The sequence below is a fragment of the Trichophyton benhamiae genome (assembly GCF_000151125.1).
Source record: "Trichophyton benhamiae CBS 112371 chromosome Unknown Abenha-G-c-31b08.f1, whole genome shotgun sequence".
NCBI classification, from domain to species: Eukaryota; Fungi; Ascomycota; class Eurotiomycetes; order Onygenales; family Arthrodermataceae; genus Trichophyton; species Trichophyton benhamiae.
The window spans coordinates 368664-388741 of record NW_003315089.1 but is presented as its reverse complement, the minus strand read 5'-3'; the positions used below and the strand labels follow the sequence as shown (position 1 = coordinate 388741).

At 51.4% G+C, this 20078-nt stretch overlaps 8 protein-coding genes across 8 annotated transcripts; 5 read left to right on the top strand and 3 right to left on the bottom strand.

Annotated features, from left to right (window-relative positions):
- Positions 1 to 292: 292 nt before the first annotated feature.
- ARB_02201 (C6 finger domain protein, putative) lies at positions 293 to 1444 on the bottom strand (the record flags this gene model as incomplete). Its single annotated transcript, XM_003011601.1, has 1 exon — positions 293 to 1444. One exon carries the CDS (start codon positions 1442 to 1444, stop codon positions 293 to 295), a length of 1152 nt encoding a protein of 383 aa, XP_003011647.1.
- Positions 1445 to 3885: 2441 nt separating this feature from the next.
- Positions 3886 to 5063, top strand: ARB_02200 (uncharacterized protein; the record flags this gene model as incomplete). Its single annotated transcript, XM_003011600.1, is given in 4 exon segments — positions 3886 to 4196; positions 4231 to 4318; positions 4496 to 4659; positions 4679 to 5063. 4 exon segments carry the CDS (start codon positions 3886 to 3888, stop codon positions 5061 to 5063), a joined length of 948 nt encoding a protein of 315 aa, XP_003011646.1.
- A 55-nt stretch (positions 5064 to 5118) lies between these two features.
- ARB_02199 (uncharacterized protein) lies at positions 5119 to 6961 on the top strand (the record flags this gene model as incomplete). The annotated part of the gene is made up of 2 exons (XM_003011599.1): positions 5119 to 5880; positions 5939 to 6961. The coding sequence occupies 2 exons, from the start codon at positions 5119 to 5121 to the stop codon at positions 6959 to 6961; spliced, it is 1785 nt and encodes a 594-aa protein (XP_003011645.1).
- A 507-nt stretch (positions 6962 to 7468) lies between these two features.
- ARB_02198 (uncharacterized protein) lies at positions 7469 to 8767 on the top strand (the record flags this gene model as incomplete). Its single annotated transcript, XM_003011598.1, has 2 exons — positions 7469 to 7570; positions 7652 to 8767. The coding sequence occupies 2 exons, from the start codon at positions 7469 to 7471 to the stop codon at positions 8765 to 8767; spliced, it is 1218 nt and encodes a 405-aa protein (XP_003011644.1).
- Positions 8768 to 9130: 363 nt separating this feature from the next.
- On the top strand, positions 9131 to 10096 carry ARB_02197 (uncharacterized protein; the record flags this gene model as incomplete). Its single annotated transcript, XM_003011597.1, has 1 exon — positions 9131 to 10096. One exon carries the CDS (start codon positions 9131 to 9133, stop codon positions 10094 to 10096), a length of 966 nt encoding a protein of 321 aa, XP_003011643.1.
- Positions 10097 to 10447: 351 nt separating this feature from the next.
- On the bottom strand, positions 10448 to 12399 carry ARB_02196 (uncharacterized protein; the record flags this gene model as incomplete). Its single annotated transcript, XM_003011596.1, has 3 exons — positions 10448 to 10852; positions 10938 to 11594; positions 11644 to 12399. 3 exons carry the CDS (start codon positions 12397 to 12399, stop codon positions 10448 to 10450), a joined length of 1818 nt encoding a protein of 605 aa, XP_003011642.1.
- A 1582-nt stretch (positions 12400 to 13981) lies between these two features.
- On the bottom strand, positions 13982 to 16919 carry ARB_02195 (uncharacterized protein; the record flags this gene model as incomplete). The annotated part of the gene is made up of 4 exons (XM_003011595.1): positions 13982 to 14348; positions 14510 to 14822; positions 14897 to 15839; positions 15909 to 16919. The coding sequence occupies 4 exons, from the start codon at positions 16917 to 16919 to the stop codon at positions 13982 to 13984; spliced, it is 2634 nt and encodes an 877-aa protein (XP_003011641.1).
- A 251-nt stretch (positions 16920 to 17170) lies between these two features.
- Positions 17171 to 18134, top strand: ARB_02194 (uncharacterized protein; the record flags this gene model as incomplete). Its single annotated transcript, XM_003011594.1, has 3 exons — positions 17171 to 17461; positions 17563 to 17835; positions 18030 to 18134. 3 exons carry the CDS (start codon positions 17171 to 17173, stop codon positions 18132 to 18134), a joined length of 669 nt encoding a protein of 222 aa, XP_003011640.1.
- Positions 18135 to 20078: the final 1944 nt, after the last annotated feature.

Below are 20078 nucleotides of genomic sequence, written 5' to 3'. Positions count from 1 at the left end.
AATGATGCCGCGCCGTAGGACTTTTCTTTGCCCGTTAGCCCGTCGACATTAAGTTGTACTAGCCGAACCCACCCGCAGGTTGGGAGGAATGGCTAGTTAAAGCAATGGTCAATGATATAGTGACTCTCTCTGCAGCCAATCAGGGTAGACAACCATGCTCTATGGAGGGCTGTTCAAGAGGGGGTAACTTTGCCGTTATGTATGCTGATGATGCTCCGTTTGACGGCACAGCTCGATAGCAGCTTGGAAGTTCCTTTACATAGCAAGAGTGGCATCGCCTTGCTGATTGCATTCACTCCCCACACTCAGGCTGATGGCTGGTAACAACCTTCAATGGCCAGGCAAACAGATCTCTCCAGTGAGCATGTCCACTTTCACTGACAGCTTCAACCAGAGCAAAAAGCACCGGCTGCGGCCACCCGTGCATCCACCAACTGCCCGGATGCAGCACCAGCAGGGCACAGTAATGAGCCACCAGGACCAAAGCAAGAGGCCTCCTCTCCAGCAGCTCAGACATGAACAGTCGTGGAACCATATTCGGCCAAGCCAGAGCCCTTAGCCAGTCCGGCGGAGTCGACAAGACACAGCACTTGAAGCAGTGCCATAGCGAGTCGATTGCAGCAGCGTATGCATCCGGTACATGCAGCGTGGTAGTGGCCAACAACACCCGATCTAGGGAGGATCTTACCTCCACGGCTAGCGGAGAGGTAACGTCCAGCGTTCCCGTGGAGAGCAAGCAGCGAGCCGGGCCCTGGCTGAACAAGGCCATACTTATATTCCAGAGCCCGACCAGATGACGCATGACCAGCATCTTCTGCACGATCTCATCTACCCGCTGTGCAGCAGAGGTTGAAGTCGAGGTGGTAGACACCGCGCGTTCCGAGACAAAGTACGACGGGTGCAAGATGGCTAGCTCATAGAGGAGTAGGAGACTGGAGCAAATGACGACTGCACTGCAGTTCTGGCTGGTGACCTGTTGACTGGCTACGCGGGCCCGGGCGGCCTTGATGACGTGGGACTGGTGTCTGGCTGCGAGGAGGGTGTATTTGTGTAGGAGATGCGGCTGGAGAGAGGCGAGGTGCATTGCAGCGAGGGAAAGGATGTTGTGCATGACAAACGGGTATATGTGAGCCAGCTGGGGCACGAGAGACTGCCATATGTAGGCCCGGCCTTGGTCAAGGGGGTGGAAGAGGGTATGGCATGCTATGGAGGTGTAATGGTGCAGGAGGAGCGAGTCCTGTCTCGTAAGGTCTACATAGGGAGTTAGACTTTGGTGGATACCAGGGATATAAGGAGGACTGGTTTGGTGAGTATTATTATTATTGTCAGTGCGGCTGACCAGGAGAGTCAAGGGGTGGAAGTCGAAGACTAGACTGCTGGTGTGATGTGGAATCTCCTGAGCCTTAGAGACTTGCTGCAGTTCTAGGCTCGGCTGCATCTGCATCTCCTGGTAGTCGCATTGTAAGTTCCTCTTGACGCAGCCAGCGCATCTCGGAGGCTGCTCATCGCACTAGATAATCGGCATAAGTTACTCCGTAGTTAACCTGGCCATTTACTTATCCAGCAGGTAGAAGCAGGAGGGTCAAAAAAAAGAGTCACCTTGACCCGTCTCCTCTTGCACTGGCCGCAGCCATGTCTGGACTTGACGTGAAACCGCCGCAAGCCACTCATCGAGCCAAGCACGTAAGCAGATACGGAATACTCCGTACGGAGTAATTAACAGCTGATTAGTTGCTCTCCTGTGCCTGTCATAATAACTTATTTGCTATTAAGTAAGGAGCAGCGAGGTGGACGGCACGACAAGGTTGTAGGCTAACCTAAGTACGCACATGCTCTGGAGGGATTAAGTTGAGGCCGTCGATAGCTTGGGACCGACAGGCCTGGGACGGGACGAGCAGCCATGGGATGGACGGGAAGTGGGAAGTGGAGGAAGAGGCTGTTAGTTAGTACGGAGTCGTTAGTTAGTACCTGTTAGTTAGCGTGGTGGTCGTGGTGGTGGTGGTGGTGGTGGTGAGTGGAAAGCAGGCGGTGGCCAGAGCCATGGAGCTGGGCTGGGGAGAGGCCGGTAGCCCAGCCGACCTTGCGAACCGGACGAGGCTGAACAGTACCTGGCAGATGTACTGTATGTAGATAGAGAATAATAATGTCGCTGTCGACGTTTGATGTTGATATTCAGGAGGTGAAGAAGAAGAAGATGAAGATAAGGGATGGAGGATGGATTCCTATTGGCTGATATAGCAAATTCTCATTGGCCAGTAAAGTCAACCATCCAGCCAATCGCATGAGTTCCATTGTCTCCTTAGTTACCCCGTACTCGTAAGTCCATCTTAAGTCCATCTTAGATCTTTGACTATCAAAAGGACGACCAGGATGACAACCTCTATTGAACAGAGACGATCGAGAGAGACAAGACCAACGGAGAGAGAGAGACAGAGACAGAGACAGAGAATGATAGACATCGTTCTCGTATGCAAGTTCCTCGCCCTCCCATCCCTCCCCCTTTCAGAGACGCCACCGCCATCCACGTCTCCATCCACATGGTTATACTTCTCGCACCGCGCGGACCCCCAGGGCGACCCCCAAAGCCTCTGCCAGGCCAATAGACCAGAGCCCAGACAAGATATACACTTCTTTCCACAGTCTAACACAGTCTAACACAGTCTACACCACTCGCTACGGCATCTGATGGCTCACACGGCTTGCGCTGCCGGGGCTGGGTCCTGCTGCCGCAGCTTGCTTTTTGCACGGTGCTGTCCGATCTAGACGGCAGATAGATCGCCACTCTGCAACATTCTCCGGAGAAATAAATATCTCCTGGCCTGCCCTGTGGATGTTGCTGTTGCTGTTGATATTGTTGCTGTTGATGTCGATGTTAGGACGAGATAGTGATGTGACGAGAATGATAGAGATCGATGACTGGCCAAGGGTTTACTCCGGAAGCGGGACTGGACACCTCGTCTGCGTACGCGCGAGACTTTCAGCGGGAGTCATGGACCCTGTACGGCGTTGGCATAGCAGTGATTTTCCTCAGAAGGTATTTCTTTCTTTACCATCGTCACTTATGGAGTTTTATAGATAAGTCGCTGACGAGAGTACTCCGTAGTGTAGCTAGGATCCGGCGGATGGGCATCCGCAACCTGCAGCTGGACGACTACCTTATCCTGTGCGTGGTGGTCTTCTTTACGCTGATGTGCGTCGCGCTCAACGAAATCATCCTTTCGGGCGGCTCGAACCTGGTGACGGCGGCGGACATAGCCCATCTGACGCCCGAGAGCAAGAAGCGTCGCACGCGGGGCGCCAAGTGGGTGTTTGTGGCCGAGCATGCGATGATTCTGACGACCTGGACGCTCAAGGCGTGCATGATCGTGCTGTACCGGCGGATCATGGAAGGGCTGAGCCAGGAGCGTCTGGTGCTGTATCTGACGGTCTGGCTGGGACTAGGCTTCGTCGGCACCGAGCTGGCCCTGTTCCTGACCTGCCGGCCCTTGCACCTCTACTGGGCCATTCCGCCTCCAGTCGACCAGCGTAGGTCTATCCTCTCTTTGCACTTGCACAAGTTATATTCCAGTGATTCAGTTCAGTGCTGATGATTGAGGGGTTCCAGCGCAATGCTCGTCGTACCAGGTGTACGGGATCGTGCAGGGCATCTTCGCCATCTCGTCTGACGTGCTGATGCTGGCCATCGCGATCCCGCTGTTCATGACGCTGCGGCTGCCGCGCAAGCAGAAGATGATCCTGCTGTTTGTCTTTGGGATGGGCATCTTCGTCGTGATCGCGGCCGTGCTGACGAAGGTGTACTGCCTGGTCCCCTGGCTGATCTCGTATGTGTACATGAACTGGTACCTGCGCGAGGCGACGGTGGGCATCCTGGTGACCTGTCTGCCGATGACCTGGTCGCTGCTGCGAGACTTCTTCCCCATGCTGGCCCGCTGGATGTCCTCGACCATGTCTTCGGGCTCCAAGGGCGGCGGCGGCGGCGGCGGCCCAGCGTCGCAGGCCTATGCTCGCTCGCACACCTACGCCCACTCGCAGACCCAGCTGCACTCGCATACCCCTTCGCAGTCACATTCGCAGCCACCGTCTCAGTCGCAGTCGCAGTCCTCGAGCTCGTCGTCGTGGTGGCCGCCCTTTTGCCGGCACCAGAGCGACAAGGTCGGCGGCGACAACGGCATGGGCCTCGACCTGGAGCGCTGGGAGTCCGGCCTGCCTCGCCTGCCGACCATCGACAAGCCGTGACTATCTTTTCTTCCTCTTCCTCTTGATATCCTGTATCTGCTTTGACTCTGCCATTGTCGGTGTTCCTTCTTATACCCTGTATGTATATAGCTAGCCACGAGTAACGATCTCTTTTTATCTCTTATCTTTTATCTTCTTCTCTCCCTCCCTTCGCCCTGTAGCCTCTATTGGCCTGGCCCTTGACTCTTCCCTGTCGCTTAACCTGCCTTGATCTTCCCGTCTGGCCGAAAGTCTGAATATTTTCAACGACTAAAAAAAGGTCTTTTGCCTCCTATTCTCGACTTACCTCGGCCCAACAAAACGGTCGTCCCAACAAATTCGGCTTTGGGTGGAGAAGAAGAGAAGAAGAAGAAGAAGAAGAAGAAGAGAAGAAGATGAAGATGAAGATGAAGATGATAAAAAGAAGAGGAAGAAGAGGATGAAGTGAAGGAAGAAGAAGAAGAGCCTCGACACAAGACCAAATACCCAAAACAGACAAAGAGAGAGAAAGCAAAGAGACAGCAAAGAGAGAGAGAGATCTGGGCCTTCACTGGGTCTTCTTCATTTCACTAGACTCTCTCTTAAGTCTTCTCTCTAAGTCTCTTAATTCTTCTATTAATTCTCCTCTTAAGTCATCGCTGAAGTCATCTTCTTCTTCTTCTCCTCTTCTTCTCTTCTTCTTCTCAACAAGTCGCTTGCTTGCTTGCTTCTTGCTTGCTTCTTGCTTCCTCTTACTAACCGTCGCCTCTCGCCTCTTCCTCTCTTCCTCTTACTCTCTTACTCTCTACTTATTCTCTTCTTCTCTCGGAGTCTTCAAGTCTTCAGTCTCAGTCTCAGTCCTTCGTTGACTTCTTCGTCGACTTCGCTGTCTCGTTTACTGCTGGATCTACTTCTACATCCACCATGACAGTCGACTTCCGCCCTCCGCCCTCCGCCCTCTTCGCTTTTCCGCCAGACTCCCGCCCCGCCGTCCTCCCGCCCGCCCAGCAGTCCTCTCTCTCCTGGCATCACCCTTTCAACATCCCTCCCGCCGTCTACTCGGCTCTCCTCCGTCCGGCCGTGCCCATCGCCATCGCCGCGACCTACGCCCTCACTGTCTCATACATCAACCGCCTCAACCGCCGCAGAGACCACCGCCCCTGGGCCGTCAGCAAGACCCGTCCCTTCAAGCTCTTCGTCGTCCTGCACAATGTCTTCCTCGCTGTCTACTCGCTCTGGACCTTTCTCGGCATGATCCGCGCTTTCAGACTCTCCTGGCCAGAGCCATCCATGCGCTCGTCCCCAGCTGCCATCGTCGACTGTCTCTGCAAGATCAATGGACCTAGGGGACTAGGCAACGCTGCTGTCTATGATACCAACACCAACAGATGGACCATGACCAACCCGGACTCGGGATACCATCTCACCCCCGAGGGACTGCCTGACGCTACCGATGTTGGGCGCCTCTGGAACAGCGGACTCGCCTACTTTGGATTCCTCTTCTACCTCTCCAAGTTCTACGAAGTGCTGGATACCGCCATCATCCTCGCAAAGGGCAAGCGGTCGTCCACTCTCCAGACCTACCACCACGCCGGAGCCATGATGTGCATGTGGGCCGGCATCAGATACATGGCCTCCCCCATCTGGATCTTTGCCCTCTTCAACTCTCTCATCCACGCCATGATGGTATCTCTCTCTTTCTCTTTTGTCTTCCTTTCTTTATTTCTATACTAACGGTTTGTAGTATACATACTATACGTTGACGGCACTGAGAGTCAAGGTGCCAACCAGGATCAAACGCTCTCTCACCACCATGCAGATCGTCCAGTTCGTCATCGGAACTCTCCTCGCTGCGGCCCATCTCTTCATCTCCTACACCGTCCCCGTCCAGGAATCCCACCCCGTGGCTCTCCAGCCCTTGACCGAGACCATCCCTTCTCAAGACACCACCGGTCTGCTTCCCTGGCTCAAGAAGCTCGCCTTCAGGGCCGCGGGGGCAGACGGGGTCGCTGCAAACGTCCTCTCGGCCAACCGCACCCTCTTCGGCACTGATGGATCCCACGCTGCCCACGCCCTCGTCAACCACCGCGAACTCCGCAAACAGACGCTCCAGACCACCGTCCCTTGCATCAACACCTCCGGCCAAGCATTCGCCATCTGGCTCAACCTCGTCTACCTCCTCCCGCTCACCTTCCTCTTTGTCCGCTTCTTCATTCGCTCGTACCTGCGTCGCACCAACGAGCACCAGCACCACGCCGCCGAAAAGGCCATCAAGGACGTCACCCGTGAGATCTCCAAGGCCGTCAGGGAGATGCATGGCAACACCTCCGACGGGCCATCTTCCGGTTCATCCACTCCCAGACCAGAGAGGGCTTACGAGGCTAATGTTCTCGACCTGCTCAACCGCAAGCAGCGCATCGCCGAGAAGGAGATCACCACCAAACCTACTCCTCTTACTCCTACTTCTCCTACTCAAGAAGAAAACCAGGAAAATCAGGAAAATCAAGAAAATCAAGAAAATCAATCGACTGCAACCTCGACTGCCATTGACGTAGCCACCGTTACACAAGAACAAAAGTACGAAGCTAATCTCAAGGACGTCATGACCGCTGAGGAAAAGGCCATCGACAGCCACCCGGAGGAATCCACCGCCCTCTGCGTCGACTACGAGGCTGCTACTCCCCATTCTCCCTCTCATTCCCCCTCTCCCTCTTCCCCAATGTCTCATGCCCAGCGCAGAAAGAAGAAAGCCGCCAAGCGTCATTAACCATTCTCTTTTTCTATTTTTTCATCTTCTATTTAATGTCTATCGGCGCACTGGAAAAAGTTGGTCGGATCACTATTTTACTCACTCATGCTTACTTACTTACGGTTCTACGAATGGCGATGCGATGCTATGCTATGCTATGCGATACTATGCAATGCGATGCACGGGCGGACGGGCTGGCATGCTCTGGGCTCTGGTTAAAAAAAGCTGCTCTCTTGTATTCTTATCCTACTCTAATCTACAACCTCAAATCAATCAATCAAACTTATCCTTAAGGACCTTTAGAATGCTACTTTTTGTTGAATCATTTTCTATTTTTAAATAACAAGTATGACGTAATAATCACATGACTGTAGCTGACGTCAGCTTGCTTAAGTAATCGAAATAAGCATCTCAACCTCCTGCGGTTTCGCCCAACTTTCGCTCCCTCGACGGGAAACAAATCCAGGACAACAACGACAGAAACGACCGCAGGACATTCCCACGTCTACACTACTGTCTTGCATGATGAGCGGCTTCAAGGGCCTTGTCAAGGAGGGCTGGCACCCCAAGGGCAACGACGGCGGCCGCGAGAGCTGGCGAGGTGACTTCAAGGGCATCAACCAGGTCGTACGTCACCCCAACATCCCTTACTACAACATATATATATATGTCACTGAGAGTGTCGAGTGCATTGCTAATTCTGTCTAGGCGGGATGGGTGGGTAAAGGGAAAAGTACCGGTGGTGGTCCTGCTCCCGCCCCGCGCGCAAGTCGGCCTATCTCCAGCCTTAGAGACCCGGCCTCGTTTGGCCCGCCGCCGCAGAGGGGGAAGACCAATACCAATACCACTGCTGGTACTGCTGGTACTACTGCTAGTACTGCTGGTGTCAGGCCTGCCCCTCCGCCGATACCAAGACGATCAACGGATACACAAGGACAAGGACAGACCCAAAATAAACCGTCTTTACCGCCGAGATTGCCGCCTAGACGCGCAGAGATGGACGCGGCAGAGAACAATATCGAACCACCGCCCGCGTACGAACTAGCCGCTACCACTCCCACATCCGCAGCTGGCATATCCTCCGCCGCCTCGGCCGCAGCGAGCAGACTGGGTGCCGCAGGCGTATCTGTACCTGCATTCGGCATCAACAAGGCCACTACAAACCACAGTCAGAACCAGAACCAGAACAATGTGCCGGTGTCTGTCTCCGTCTCACCGCAGACAACACAGGCAATGGCATCAGTAGCCCAGTCCGAACTGCAGCAACGATTCAACCAGATGAACCGCTCTGTTCCGCCGCCTCCACAATCCTCCACCACTTCCACCCCCGTCTCACCCTTAACTACCTCGACATCCACACCGCCTCCTCCCCCGCCACAACGATCATCTACAGAACGCACATCCTCTAATCCCTCCCTCAACGCCTTCCGAGAACGTCACAACGAGCATATCCAGGCCGGCATGAGCAAACTCAGCGGGCTCGACCAGAAATACGGCATATCCAAGAAAATCAACAGTTTTATCGAGGACCAGAAGTCTCCTGCCTATCCTCAGGGGCAGGGCCAGGGGCAGCAGGGACAAGCACAAGCACAATGCCAGTGTCAGCACGGCGCGTCAACCTCGCCTCCTCCTCCACCACCCCCCGTACATCCAAATCACCCGTACGCACATCAACACTCCAATACTAGTTCAGCTACGGATTTGAATAAGAGGAAACCACCGCCTCCACCGCCCCCGATGAAGCCTGGCTCTCTGACTTCGAATGCAGTCCAAGCTAACTCGCCCTCCCCGCCTCCATTGCCGCTGAATACCAAACCCCGGTAGTCGGTGCGGGAGTCGTTTTCATATACATATGCTGTTGCAAACAATACATTTGACGGAGTAGGGAGCATGTTGCTTTTGGCTTTCTTTTTGCTTGGCTTGTGCTTGTGAGTTGTTCGTTGGGCTATGTTGATTCGGTGTATTTGCTACGTTCCTATTCTTGGTCTGCCTTGGCTTGCCGTTCGTATACCTGCTACTGCTACTTCTACCGCCTTTCCTTGCGTACTTTTACATGCTTGTCACTCATGGCTAGAAATTAATACCATCACTATCCATTCTCCAAGTGAAGTGATATGATATAACAACTTCTTTAAAACCACCCCTCCATCCACAAATCCACATCACCCATACCAGCCAGCATACACAATGTCTCGCTTCAAAAACGAATCCGCCATCCCCCTCTCCCTCGAAACCCTCTGGTTCACCCACTCACCTCCCACATTCCCCTATCCCGCCCTACGCCAGCTCGGCACAATCCTCAACGCAAACTATGCCTGGGAAAGCACACCCAGCCTCACCCCCGGCATCGGCACAGAACACATCTTCATCGGCGCCGTAGCTTGGGCCGAAGACTCGGCCTCGCCCACCCACCCCCCTGGGCCCAGCGGCATAATAACCAAGATCCGAGTCCGCTGGTTCTCCACCTCACCCTCCTCCGCGACGGCAGAAGTAAAAAACATCTTCCCCACTACCACCACCACCCACTCCGCCAGACAGGAAGTAACCGACACAGACCTCCAGCTGGCATCAGACTGGTACGCCCCTAATATCCTAGCATATGTCAAATCACACGTCGGACTCACGATTGGCGACGGCGAGTGTTGGACCCTAGCGTACAAGGCGCTGCAGCACGCTGGCCAAAAGGCATTGCGTGAAGGCAGGGAACCGCCTATGTTAAGCACGGGGCGCGTCCACGGGTGCTTGATTTTCGAATGGACTGCTTGCGCAGAGTATCCTATCACGTACAGCAGCGGGATACTTGGACATGTTCCCACGGGTATACGAGCAGGCGATATACTTGAGTTAAACGACGGGCGGTTCAGAACTAGATATACCGCGCTAGCTGGGCTGGGCCTGGTGGGTACGCAGCATGAAGAGAATGTTCGGTTCAGCGCTCATACGGCTGTTATTGTTGCGGTGAAGATGGAGGATAGCACGTTGGGTGTTGTTGAGCAGAATGGTCGGGCGCGCTGCGTGGTGGCGGAGAACGAGTATAATTTGTCTAATATGGTTAGTGGTGTGGTGAGGATATATCGACCTATTGGTGTCTCGTTGGTTATGGGTTCGAATTTGCATGATGTTTCTCTCGTGGGCGTGTGTGATGAGTGGTAGGATGGGAGGTTGAGGCCGGCGCGGCTAGTTAGTGGGTGAGCTTAATTAGACGCCTGCCGAGTATCGCGCGGGACTACTACTACTTCCTCTTTGCTAAAGGCTCTACTGTTTCTACGGCTCAATGGCGGAATATGTGATTTATTCTTTATCCTACGAGTTAGCTTTAGGTTTATTGAGGGTATTGGATGAAGATCCCCCTGTATAAGGATGGCTGTGGAATTTAAAACTAAGCCTGAATTTTTATCAAACACCTGAGCCTTATTAACTGCAACGTCGTTATATATCTTTGACCGCTAGCTAAGGAATACAAAGTGCCGTGCTTATCCAGTCTTTTATAATTTTAACGGCCGTCTATTCTGCAATGCGGACATCGACTGCTCCGGTAACTTGCCTGATATCGTCAAAAAGGTCAGGCAAGAGTGTCACATAGGAGACCTTTGAAATTGTATTCCAGGAAATAACCATTCCAATACAATTAGCATACTTATCAAAGACCAAGGCACCCGAGTCTCCCGGGCCTGAGAAGAGCCAGCCAGACGGCCCGGTCACAGCGTACTCGAGGGATTTCACCTCTGGCGCACCGCCTCTATTATCGGGCGTGTCTAGAAGGGCACTCGTAAGACCAGAGAAGTTTCCTTTTGTCCTTCGGGTGGACCGCCCTAACTTATAGACTTGTGTATTCTCTTCAGGGATACCTGGGAAGGGCTGCAGGTCCAGGTTGTTAGTGTAGCGACCTATACTTCCATATGTCAAGAGCTACATAAGATGTTAACATATGGGTTGATACATGGTATGCAACAAATTAACGTACCGAGTTGTTGGAATGTCAGGTCTTTGGTACTTCGATCAAAGCCCAGTCAGCACGTCGCTTCTCTTCACGGATCGATGATACCATATGGCGATATCCAGATGCCGTGTATACGTGGCCAGCATAAGAAGGGCTGTAAATTGATATATCCGTTTCCCTAGCCACGAAGTGTCCCATGCTGGGGTTTATTGGAAGGTGGGAATGAAGTAGGTCGTCGTATGGCTGCCAAGGCGAAGATGATCTATGAAAATACTCTATCCTCGCCATATTATCGGATATCTCAGCGGCTTGTGCAATTATCTCGTCATAAAGCGTGCGCGACCTTGGGCTCACATCTCCACCTTTTTCGATAGTCTCTTTGATAGTTGTAAAACAGGCAGGTGGCTTCTGGCCTAGCTCCTCCTTCATATCTTTAAGGACTGATTCCGTGTCTTTCAATGAAGGCTGTTCTAGATTGATCCTTTTACCAATAGGGCTTTGTATGTAGATACTTCGGTCATCCATAGAGGCGGTACTTATATCTGGATGTACGGAATGGTAGCAGGTTAAACCAAGCCTCTTCCAAGCTGACCCCTCTTCTTGTTTGATCTCGATCCAGCCTCCAAATGTAAAGGAAGAGTGCCGAGATTGGTATATTCCGAGACTTAGTCCGACTTGCATCTGGTTATTCCACGCATTATCTGGTAAATCCTGATCCAAGCTACCCGCCTCGGTATATTAGTCCCTGGCTAATTATTACAGCGACATGGTGGAGGTTATATCGATTGAGAATCGATACTATAGCTTCTCTGGTATCCTTCCATGGGCCCCGCGAAGAACGAGCGACCGTGACAATGACAGTGGGGGGATTTTTATCTCCGTCGAGGTTCGCGCCGTAGCGGAAACACTCTATGGCTAGAACAAAGCTGCAGTCGATGCTATTTAAGATCTGCTCAAGGACGTCGTCCCATAGAGGGTAAATTGGGTCAGAGGATGGAACAGGAGACGAATTCTTCTGTATATGGACTCGTTCATCGCAGATCTCAACATTGAACTGGGATAGACCATTTGCTTCGAGAAGCTGGTATATCTCTCGGCTAACGGAAAGCCAATCTTCGTCGGGAGACTTCTTCTCTGCAACAACTAGAAGCGTCGGTACGAGATGATCGTTCAGAAAGAGTACACATCGGCGGTAACAGAGTGTAAATGTCGCCGCGGTAACTCCTGACTGCTGGAGGATGGCTTGGATGCTTTTGCTCAACTCTTTACGGGCATCCAACATGCACATATACGGGCTTCCAGGCGGGAATGGTATGGTAGTGGAAGGTACAGGGGCAAGTGTTGGGCCTCCGGCCCGAAGGTCTTCGACGACCCAGCTGTCACCACGTAATTCTTCACTATCGTCGCTCGATCCTCTGGAGGAGCGTAATCTGCCATCAGGCGAAATTCTGCACCAAGGCAGTTCCGTACCAACAGGTGGCACGGATGAGGCAAAGCTGAGTGCAGTTGAGGACATTGTGCTATCAACGTGTAAGATGTGGTATCTTTAGGGAATAAAGTACACCCTGTGAAAACAGAGGCTGAGCAAGTGATAATAGTTTTGCGGAGCAAATGTAGAAAATAGACAAGTAAACTGTCGAGGCATGATATATAGGGCGAAAATGAAGGGTAAAGCACTAAATATGGCCAAAGATAGGTAAGTTTATAATGACATCAACGACTATAAAGTTTGACAGGCTCGACAGATGGCGATATTCCCTTTCGGGATGCCGGTGATTCGCCTTATATGCGGAGTCCGTTTACGGGACATCACAAGCGGTAGCCGACTTTTTTTAGGGTCATCAGCCTTCTCCACGGTCGAGTCAGCCATAATGGGCATCATGAGCGTTGTGTCAGAGCTGTTATAATATGGTAAGAGTTACTGAGAAAGTGCTCGTCAAACGTTGCTTGTGCGTTTTTTATAAAAGCTTGCCCAACATTCACATACGTATGACGTGAATGATACCGGGTGACTAATATTTAGCCGCAAGGATGACGCGGCTAGCTTAATTAGCCGCCTCCAATCATCGCACGATAATACACGAGATAACCGAGCGCGGCTCCCGCCGGCCGGTTGGACGAAGGCTAAAACAGCACAAAAGTCAATTCGGTGGGGCAGCGCGGTTCAACCTGGTGGGTCCAATAACATCAACAAATATAATAATAATAATTAATTAATATTGCAGGATCATTGAACGGTCGTGATGCAAACGTCGGCTGGTGTGGGAAGAAATTAATTAAAGCTTACTTACTTGCATGAGAGTTTTAGCCTCGTGAAATAAAAGTGCGGCTTTATTCCCCACTCCAGCTAAGCTACTTGGTATGGTGACGAACTACGGGGCGTGGGAAATGATTTGGAAAACAATGTGGAAATGATTCCTAATTTCCCACTGATTGGGTGTCTTGAGCTTACATGCTTGGCGATGAGGATGAGGAATCGGTAGATGGCTAGCTTATGTAGATAAAATCAATCCGCTGCGCGATGTTGATAATGTATATCTGTAGTGAGTCTCTAGAGATCTAAGCGAGCAAATGGACGAAAAAGGAAGAAAAGAAAGACGGACGGTAGAAAAGCGAGAGAGAGAGAGAGAGAAAGGAAAGGAAAAATTCGGATGGAGAACATGAATGGTCTCTCGCTGTCGTTATTAGACTTGAATGAAAGAAAACTGTAGAAGAGGAACTAAACTGGTCTGATCAAAGTCAGTCAGAGTCGGCCCAGGCCAGTCCGGGAAAGATAACCGAGGACCGAAATGAGACAACGTCACGCTCGCGAGGCGCGCCACGGCCGAGTAGGCAGGGAAGTAGGAAAGGAGAACAGGGAAAAAAGGTCGGAGAGATAACAGTTTAGAGAGGAGCAAGCGAGAAAGCAAGCAAGCAAGCAAGCAACCGGGTTAGTAGGGAGTTAGTTTGTAGATTGGAATCCGTCCATGTGTCCGTCCATCCCATCCCTTTATTTCAGCAAGGTAAAAAGAAAAAGAAAAAGCAAAGAAAAGTAACCATTTGCACTCGCACATACGCAGGCAGGCAGGAAGAGTCAACTGGAATCAACTGAGATGAAATCAAATCAAATCGATCACATGGAGGGAAAAAAAAAAGAGAAACAGGAAAACAAGTAAAACAGGCATACTAAATAGACGGAAACCGCAGCCATTACAAGGACAGTAAAAGTATGAGTTCAAGAAAAGTTCAGGATCAAGTTCAGGTAAGGTCAGGATCAATGTGAAGAACAAAGGGGCAGCTGGTAGTGTGGTGAGAGGGAGGATACTGGCTTTGGAGAGAGTGAAAACGAGGGACAGATTTGATACAGATTTGGATTTGGAAACGCCTGACCGTCGTCCTGGAGAAGGGAACGCCGCCAAATATGCAAAGAAAGTTTCATTAAAAGAAGTGGGTGTAGACCTTGGAAGATTCGTGAACTTCCATTTCCTAAACAATCGCAAGGCGTTAGTATTTAGATATCAATGTGAGTAAGAAAGATTTTTGAAAGGGTACATACCATTTTGAAAGTATTAAGTTCCTCCTTAATCTGCTGGGCAAGCAGCGGAGTTAGACGATTACATGTCGCCACGTCTCCACGTCTATCATACTCGCCGCTGGGCCAGGTATCGTGGAACTGAATTCGAGGACTAAAAGAAATATTTCGACCGGCGGTCGATTGTGGGGTACCAGGGGCGCTTTGACCAGAGGTGGTGAAGCGGCCGCCGGGGAGGAAGTAGTCTTCTCCCTCGATGGTGACGGAGTCGGTGCGTCGGTGACCAGATCGTGGGGGACGGTCACCTGCGGAGCTGCTTGGAGCGCTGCTAGAGCGCTGGGATTCGGGACGCTGGAGAGTTGGGACAGGAGCAAGATCTGTGGTGGGGCGGATGACGGGAGAGGAGTTTGAGGAGTTTGTGCCTGATTCTGTGATAAAACATGTTAGATCGGGATCAGGGAAAGAAGAGTCCTATGTAGATCAGTTGGAGAGTATGACGTACTTTTCAGAATGCCCTTTCTAACTGCGGCCAGGACTTCAGCACGTTCCTGGTCGCCACCAAAGATGCTTTTCCTGCCACTTCGATCAGCACCGGTGCTGGCATCTGACTCGACCGACCGACGACGCTCTGCAATCTCTTGCTTAGGCGCACCGTTACCCGCACCAATCTCAGGCAGTACTGGTGGTCCCTTGCTGGCGACATCTCGCTGGGCCTCTACTGTTACCATAGAGACCTGCGGGACCGGTGCGGCGATCCGAGACGTGTCTGTGGGGGCGTTGTAGACAGATTTGGGTCGGAAGAGGCCGACCAAGGAACGAGTGGACCGTTTGACGCCATTGCCCATTTTGCGGAGCATGATGGATGCAGACGAGGCGGTCGAGGAGACGGAGATGTTATCCGTGGAGCCGGTGAAGATGTTACCCTGGCCAGAGTAGATACTCTCGCCCAACCCACCGGCTTCCTGCTTGGCCGCAATGGCAGCTTGCTCGGGCCCCAGCTCTTCATCAAGCTGTTGTTTGCGAGGTGAGCTAACAGTCGGTTCAGGGTTCGAGATACCACGTAGCTCGGCAACGCTGCTGAAGGAGAGTGCACGCCGTAGCCGTGATTTTGCTCCCTTTCCTTGACCTTTCTTTGAGATTTCAATGAGGCGTTTTGCAGCCGGGCTGGGAGTCTCTGCCACCTTTGGCGGCTGATTTTTCGTGTCAGGTGTGGATTTTGAGGTCGTGGTAGGCGTTACAGTCTCATCAGCATCAATATTAACTGGTTTCGACAAAGGAGAAGGGGTGCCCGATCGCTTTGACGTGTCAGAGGGACGAGCCATCGTAGCTTTTTTATTGTTGTTGTTGTTGTTGTTGACATTGTTAGCGTTGCTGGTGTTGTTGGTGTTTGTAATGTTGGTCGGTTGGGAAGTTGTGGTGGTTTCCGCTCCTTTTTCAGATTTAACCTTACCAAAACATGTTAGTTAAGAGACACCACATTCAAGATTGCTGAAAATCAAACGAGCAACACTTACTGAACCGGAAGAGGAGTTGAGAGAAGAGGTATCAGCAGCCTTTGCCATGGAGTTTGGAGGAGGAGGAGTGCCACTGAGAGGAAACTCAGAGAGAGCCATCTCATTTGCGTGTGGAGATGGGTGAGAGTCGGAAAAGGTGAGAAACCCAGCAGGATCGATACTACCCATGCTTCTACGGCGGTAACGCTTTGCCAGCTCGGTACTCGAATGGTTAGAACCATCGGTCACGGCCGCGTCGGCACTTGATCCGCGAACATGGTGTGGTCTGCTGGGTATATCGATTATAGACGGGGTGAGAGATTTGGCAGTCTGAGCAGTGGCCATGCCAGCTGGGCCAGACTCTGAACCACCAGTGACGGCTGCGGCGGGGGAGGCAGTCTGGTCTCCACGGCGCTGGCCACGGCGATATCTGTCTGGAGAAGGCTTGTTTGCTGGTGAGGGCGAGACCGAGGATTGAGGGGGGGCAGGAGAGAGGTCGATTGCCGAAACAGGGCGTAGACTCAGTTCGGAAGGGTTCTGGCGTTTGGAGAGGGAAGAGTCATCCTTGGAAGGGTATGAATGAAGAGAAGAATTAGAGGAGGAAGAATTGGATACCGAGCCAGCAGTAGTAGTCGTAGTCGTGGTAGTAGTAGCGTAGTGTGTACGTGGAGGGATGGTTCCGGGGTAGTTGTGGTTGGTGTTTTGCGCCTGACTCTGAGTCTGGGTCTGTCGATGTGAGTTTGCAGGCAACCCGGGCGTGGCAGTGAAGGCATAAGGGGCCACTGGCTGGGTGAGTCGGTAGCCGGTAGAGGTAGAGGCAGAAGTAGAGCCCGAGCCCGAGCCTGAGCCCGAGCCAGAGCCAGAGCCCCCGTTTTGAGACCGGGCGTGGTTTTGGTTCCGGGCCATCTGAGGCTGGTTGTGGAGCTGGGCAGAGGAGTTGAAGGTTGCAGAGGAGGAGGAAGAAGCAGGGCGAGGCTGCAGCAAGGTGATCGTGCCGGCTTGCTGTGGAATGGTTTGGACCAGAGCGGCCATGTTGATACACGATGGTATCGAGGATAGGAGGTTTTTGCCTGTGGAGAGAGAGGTAGAGAGGGAGAGGGAGAGAGAGCGGAGAAGGCAGGTAACTCAAGTAGATCTACCCATGAAGACTGGAGGCTGGACACGCGAGACGAAGATAAGAGGACGGATGAGACGTGCAGAGCCTGTAGTTGAAAGAGAGAAGAAAAAAGGGAAAAGTCGTTAGTCTCTTTTTTTCTTCTCTTTTGGGAGGTTTCTGCTAGTTTATGACGCGGGAGAGAAGAGAGGACACGTCTTTGGCCGGGTCACCACAACGTCGGCAAACAAAAACGAGTAGAGAGAAGAGAAGCAGACTGACCTGTAGAAAGGAGAAGAAGGTAGTAATAAAAAAGAAGATGAAGAGAAGAAGAAGACCGTGGCTGACGCTGGACAAAAAAAAAAAGAAGAGCCGGAGTACTGAAACAAGACAAGACAAACCCAACAGCAGCAGCAGCAGCAAGAAGCAACAAAAAGAGGAAGACGACGACGGAGGAAGCCGAGTCAAGAGGTTCTTAAAAGTCAGGGCCGGGGGCGAAAGTATTCCAGAGGACGGTCAAAGGTTTAGAGTCCACCAAAGCGAGGATGTACTGAGTACTGGCGGGCGAGGTCGAGAGAGCAGGAGGTTGTTCGGGGTGGTGAGAGGAGAGGAGGGCCAGGGGGAGAGATGACGACGCAGAGGAACGACGAGCCCGAGCAGCGCACCCAAAAGCCGCCGTCTCAGGGAGAAGACAAGAAAAAGAAGACGCAAGAAGAAGACACAATAAGAAGAAGAAGAAGAGAAGAGAGAGAGAGAGAGAGAGAGAGATCCCTCGGACGGGAGGACAAACGAGGGTGGGAGAAGAGGAAGAGAGAGAGAGGAAGAGAGGAAGTGAGAGAGAGAGGTCGAAGTTCGGTTCGGGCGGTTTTGGCGACGAGAAAGACTAATAGAGAGAGAGAGAGACAAGACAAGCTAAGAAAGGGAGAAAAGGGAAAAAGGGAAAGGGAGAGCAATGACTAATCAGAAGATGGCCTGATGGGGAAGAGATCTGCAGAAAGGGAGAAGATGATTGGCTGGATGGCTTAGTCATGGACTGTTAAAGTCTAAAGAGGTCGCTGGCATGGGAAGAAGAAGAAGAAGAAGAAGAAGAAGAAGAAGCAAAAGATGATAATGATGATGATGATGAGGAATTAAATAATAATAATAATAATTAACTAGTTTAAGATGACAGATGGAGAAGCAGAAGACGAGATGGTCGGCCTAGCTGACCAGAGTAAGTACTCGCCTATCTAACTACTTAATAGTTACTCCGTATTCCTGTATTCCTGGACTCATCAAACTCCCTGACCTGTATCAAGTAGTTGCTTCACTGCATAGATACAAGACAGCCTTGGAATGAATGATATCATGTGGCACGGCGAGTGACTGGTGGACGTCACTCAAAGGAGACTCTGGTGCTTTGACAGACGGAGTATAAAGCCACCCTCTGCCGCCCTCTCCGTTCAACCAAAAACACATCACTGCTCTCTACGTCTTACTCCCCGGGACAGGTTCAAAACTAAAGATAACTGCCTATGGACCAAGTTTAAACAGCCCAGATATACGGACGGAGTACAAGGTGGCCGATATACGCTCCCGGAAGTCCCTTCTGGCCTAGCACCTATCTATATTGGAAAGCTAGTTTGGATATATTATACATATATATATATACACCCCAAGAAGCTAGCTAGGAACTTTGCTCTTATATCATTGATTAGTTCCAGAGGGCTAAGGCTTCAAGATGAGTCGAGGGGATGGGACAGACTGAGCTACAAGCTCTTGCAGCGAAACACGCAGAACAAGCGAGTGACCCTTAACTACTTCGTTCGCGCAAAACTGGAATAATCATAGCATTTATTGGTTACATTCGAATATCTGGCATATCATCCATGTACTTGGGTCTATAGCAGTCTGCTATCTAAATACCTTAACTAGTCATCTAGTTATCAGATTCTTTACTTCATATATATAGAATACCTATTGAGTATCTATAACATAGTAAAGCCCCTATCAGGTAGTGTGTGTGATAGAAGTGATAGAGAAGAGGACTGCTCTCGAGACTCAAAGCTTAAGCAACTATGTAAGACATCTCAAAGTTCTCGCTTGCGGCTGTAAGTATATAAAAAAGGAGCCACGGTTGTAACTAACCCCCTGGCCTGTAACTAAAATATGTGCAAACAACCAGCAATCTCGCAAGCGGACATTATGCACTGTTCTAAGTAAGTCTAAGTCTATGTACGCACCCACTGCTCCACCCCAACAGTGCCATTATTAAGTACTATGCTCCTCTCTACGGAGTAACTCTCCTCTTATTCTTCTTGTTTTTTTTTTTTTTTCTTCTCCCTCCTCCAGACGGCACTGGGTGCTTTTGTGGAGGGACCGCCGAAGAGTCTAGACACGGGGGCAGTGCAGACACATACTTATTATTATTATTTTTCTCGCCATCCCGCGCAAGCCATCAATAGATATCTTTCCTTCTTCTTCCTCTTCCTCTTTGCATCCTCTCTGCATCCTCCTCTCGGCCTCTCCCTCTCTTTTCTTTTCTCGCTGGCTTATCATAAGATCAACCAGGCGCCCCTACACGACTCCACTCCTCCTGATCTTAACTTGATGCAAGCAATTTAACTTAGCCTAGCGTCGTGTCTCAACCCCTAGCTAGTGGGTGGGAGCCAGGGATAACCACTTGGGACATGGCTCATGAGGGAGGCACTTTCGCGCATCAACAGCACCAGCAACAGCAGCAACAGCAGGCAGCCAGCCTGAGTTGAGCACAGTGGTAAGGTAAACGGGACCGTATCCGTAAAGTGTAAAGCGTATCCTTTTCTCTCTCTCTAAAAGACATGCCGGCCTTCCCCGGCTTCGATGACGATGATGCGATGATTTCCCCCCCTTAGCATGATCAGCACCTTGGTCCCTCGAACCAGCGGAGCATGCATGAGTAAAAAGGTACCTTTCTTCCTGTCTCCCTGTGTTCATCATCATCGGCCTCCTAAGTAGTATGTCTCTTGCCCGCACACAGACGCACACACACACGCACGCATGCACGCACAAACGCATTCATTCTCTCGGAGGATACGAGTATTGTCTCAGCTACGCCCCCCAGACTCGCTCACGACCAT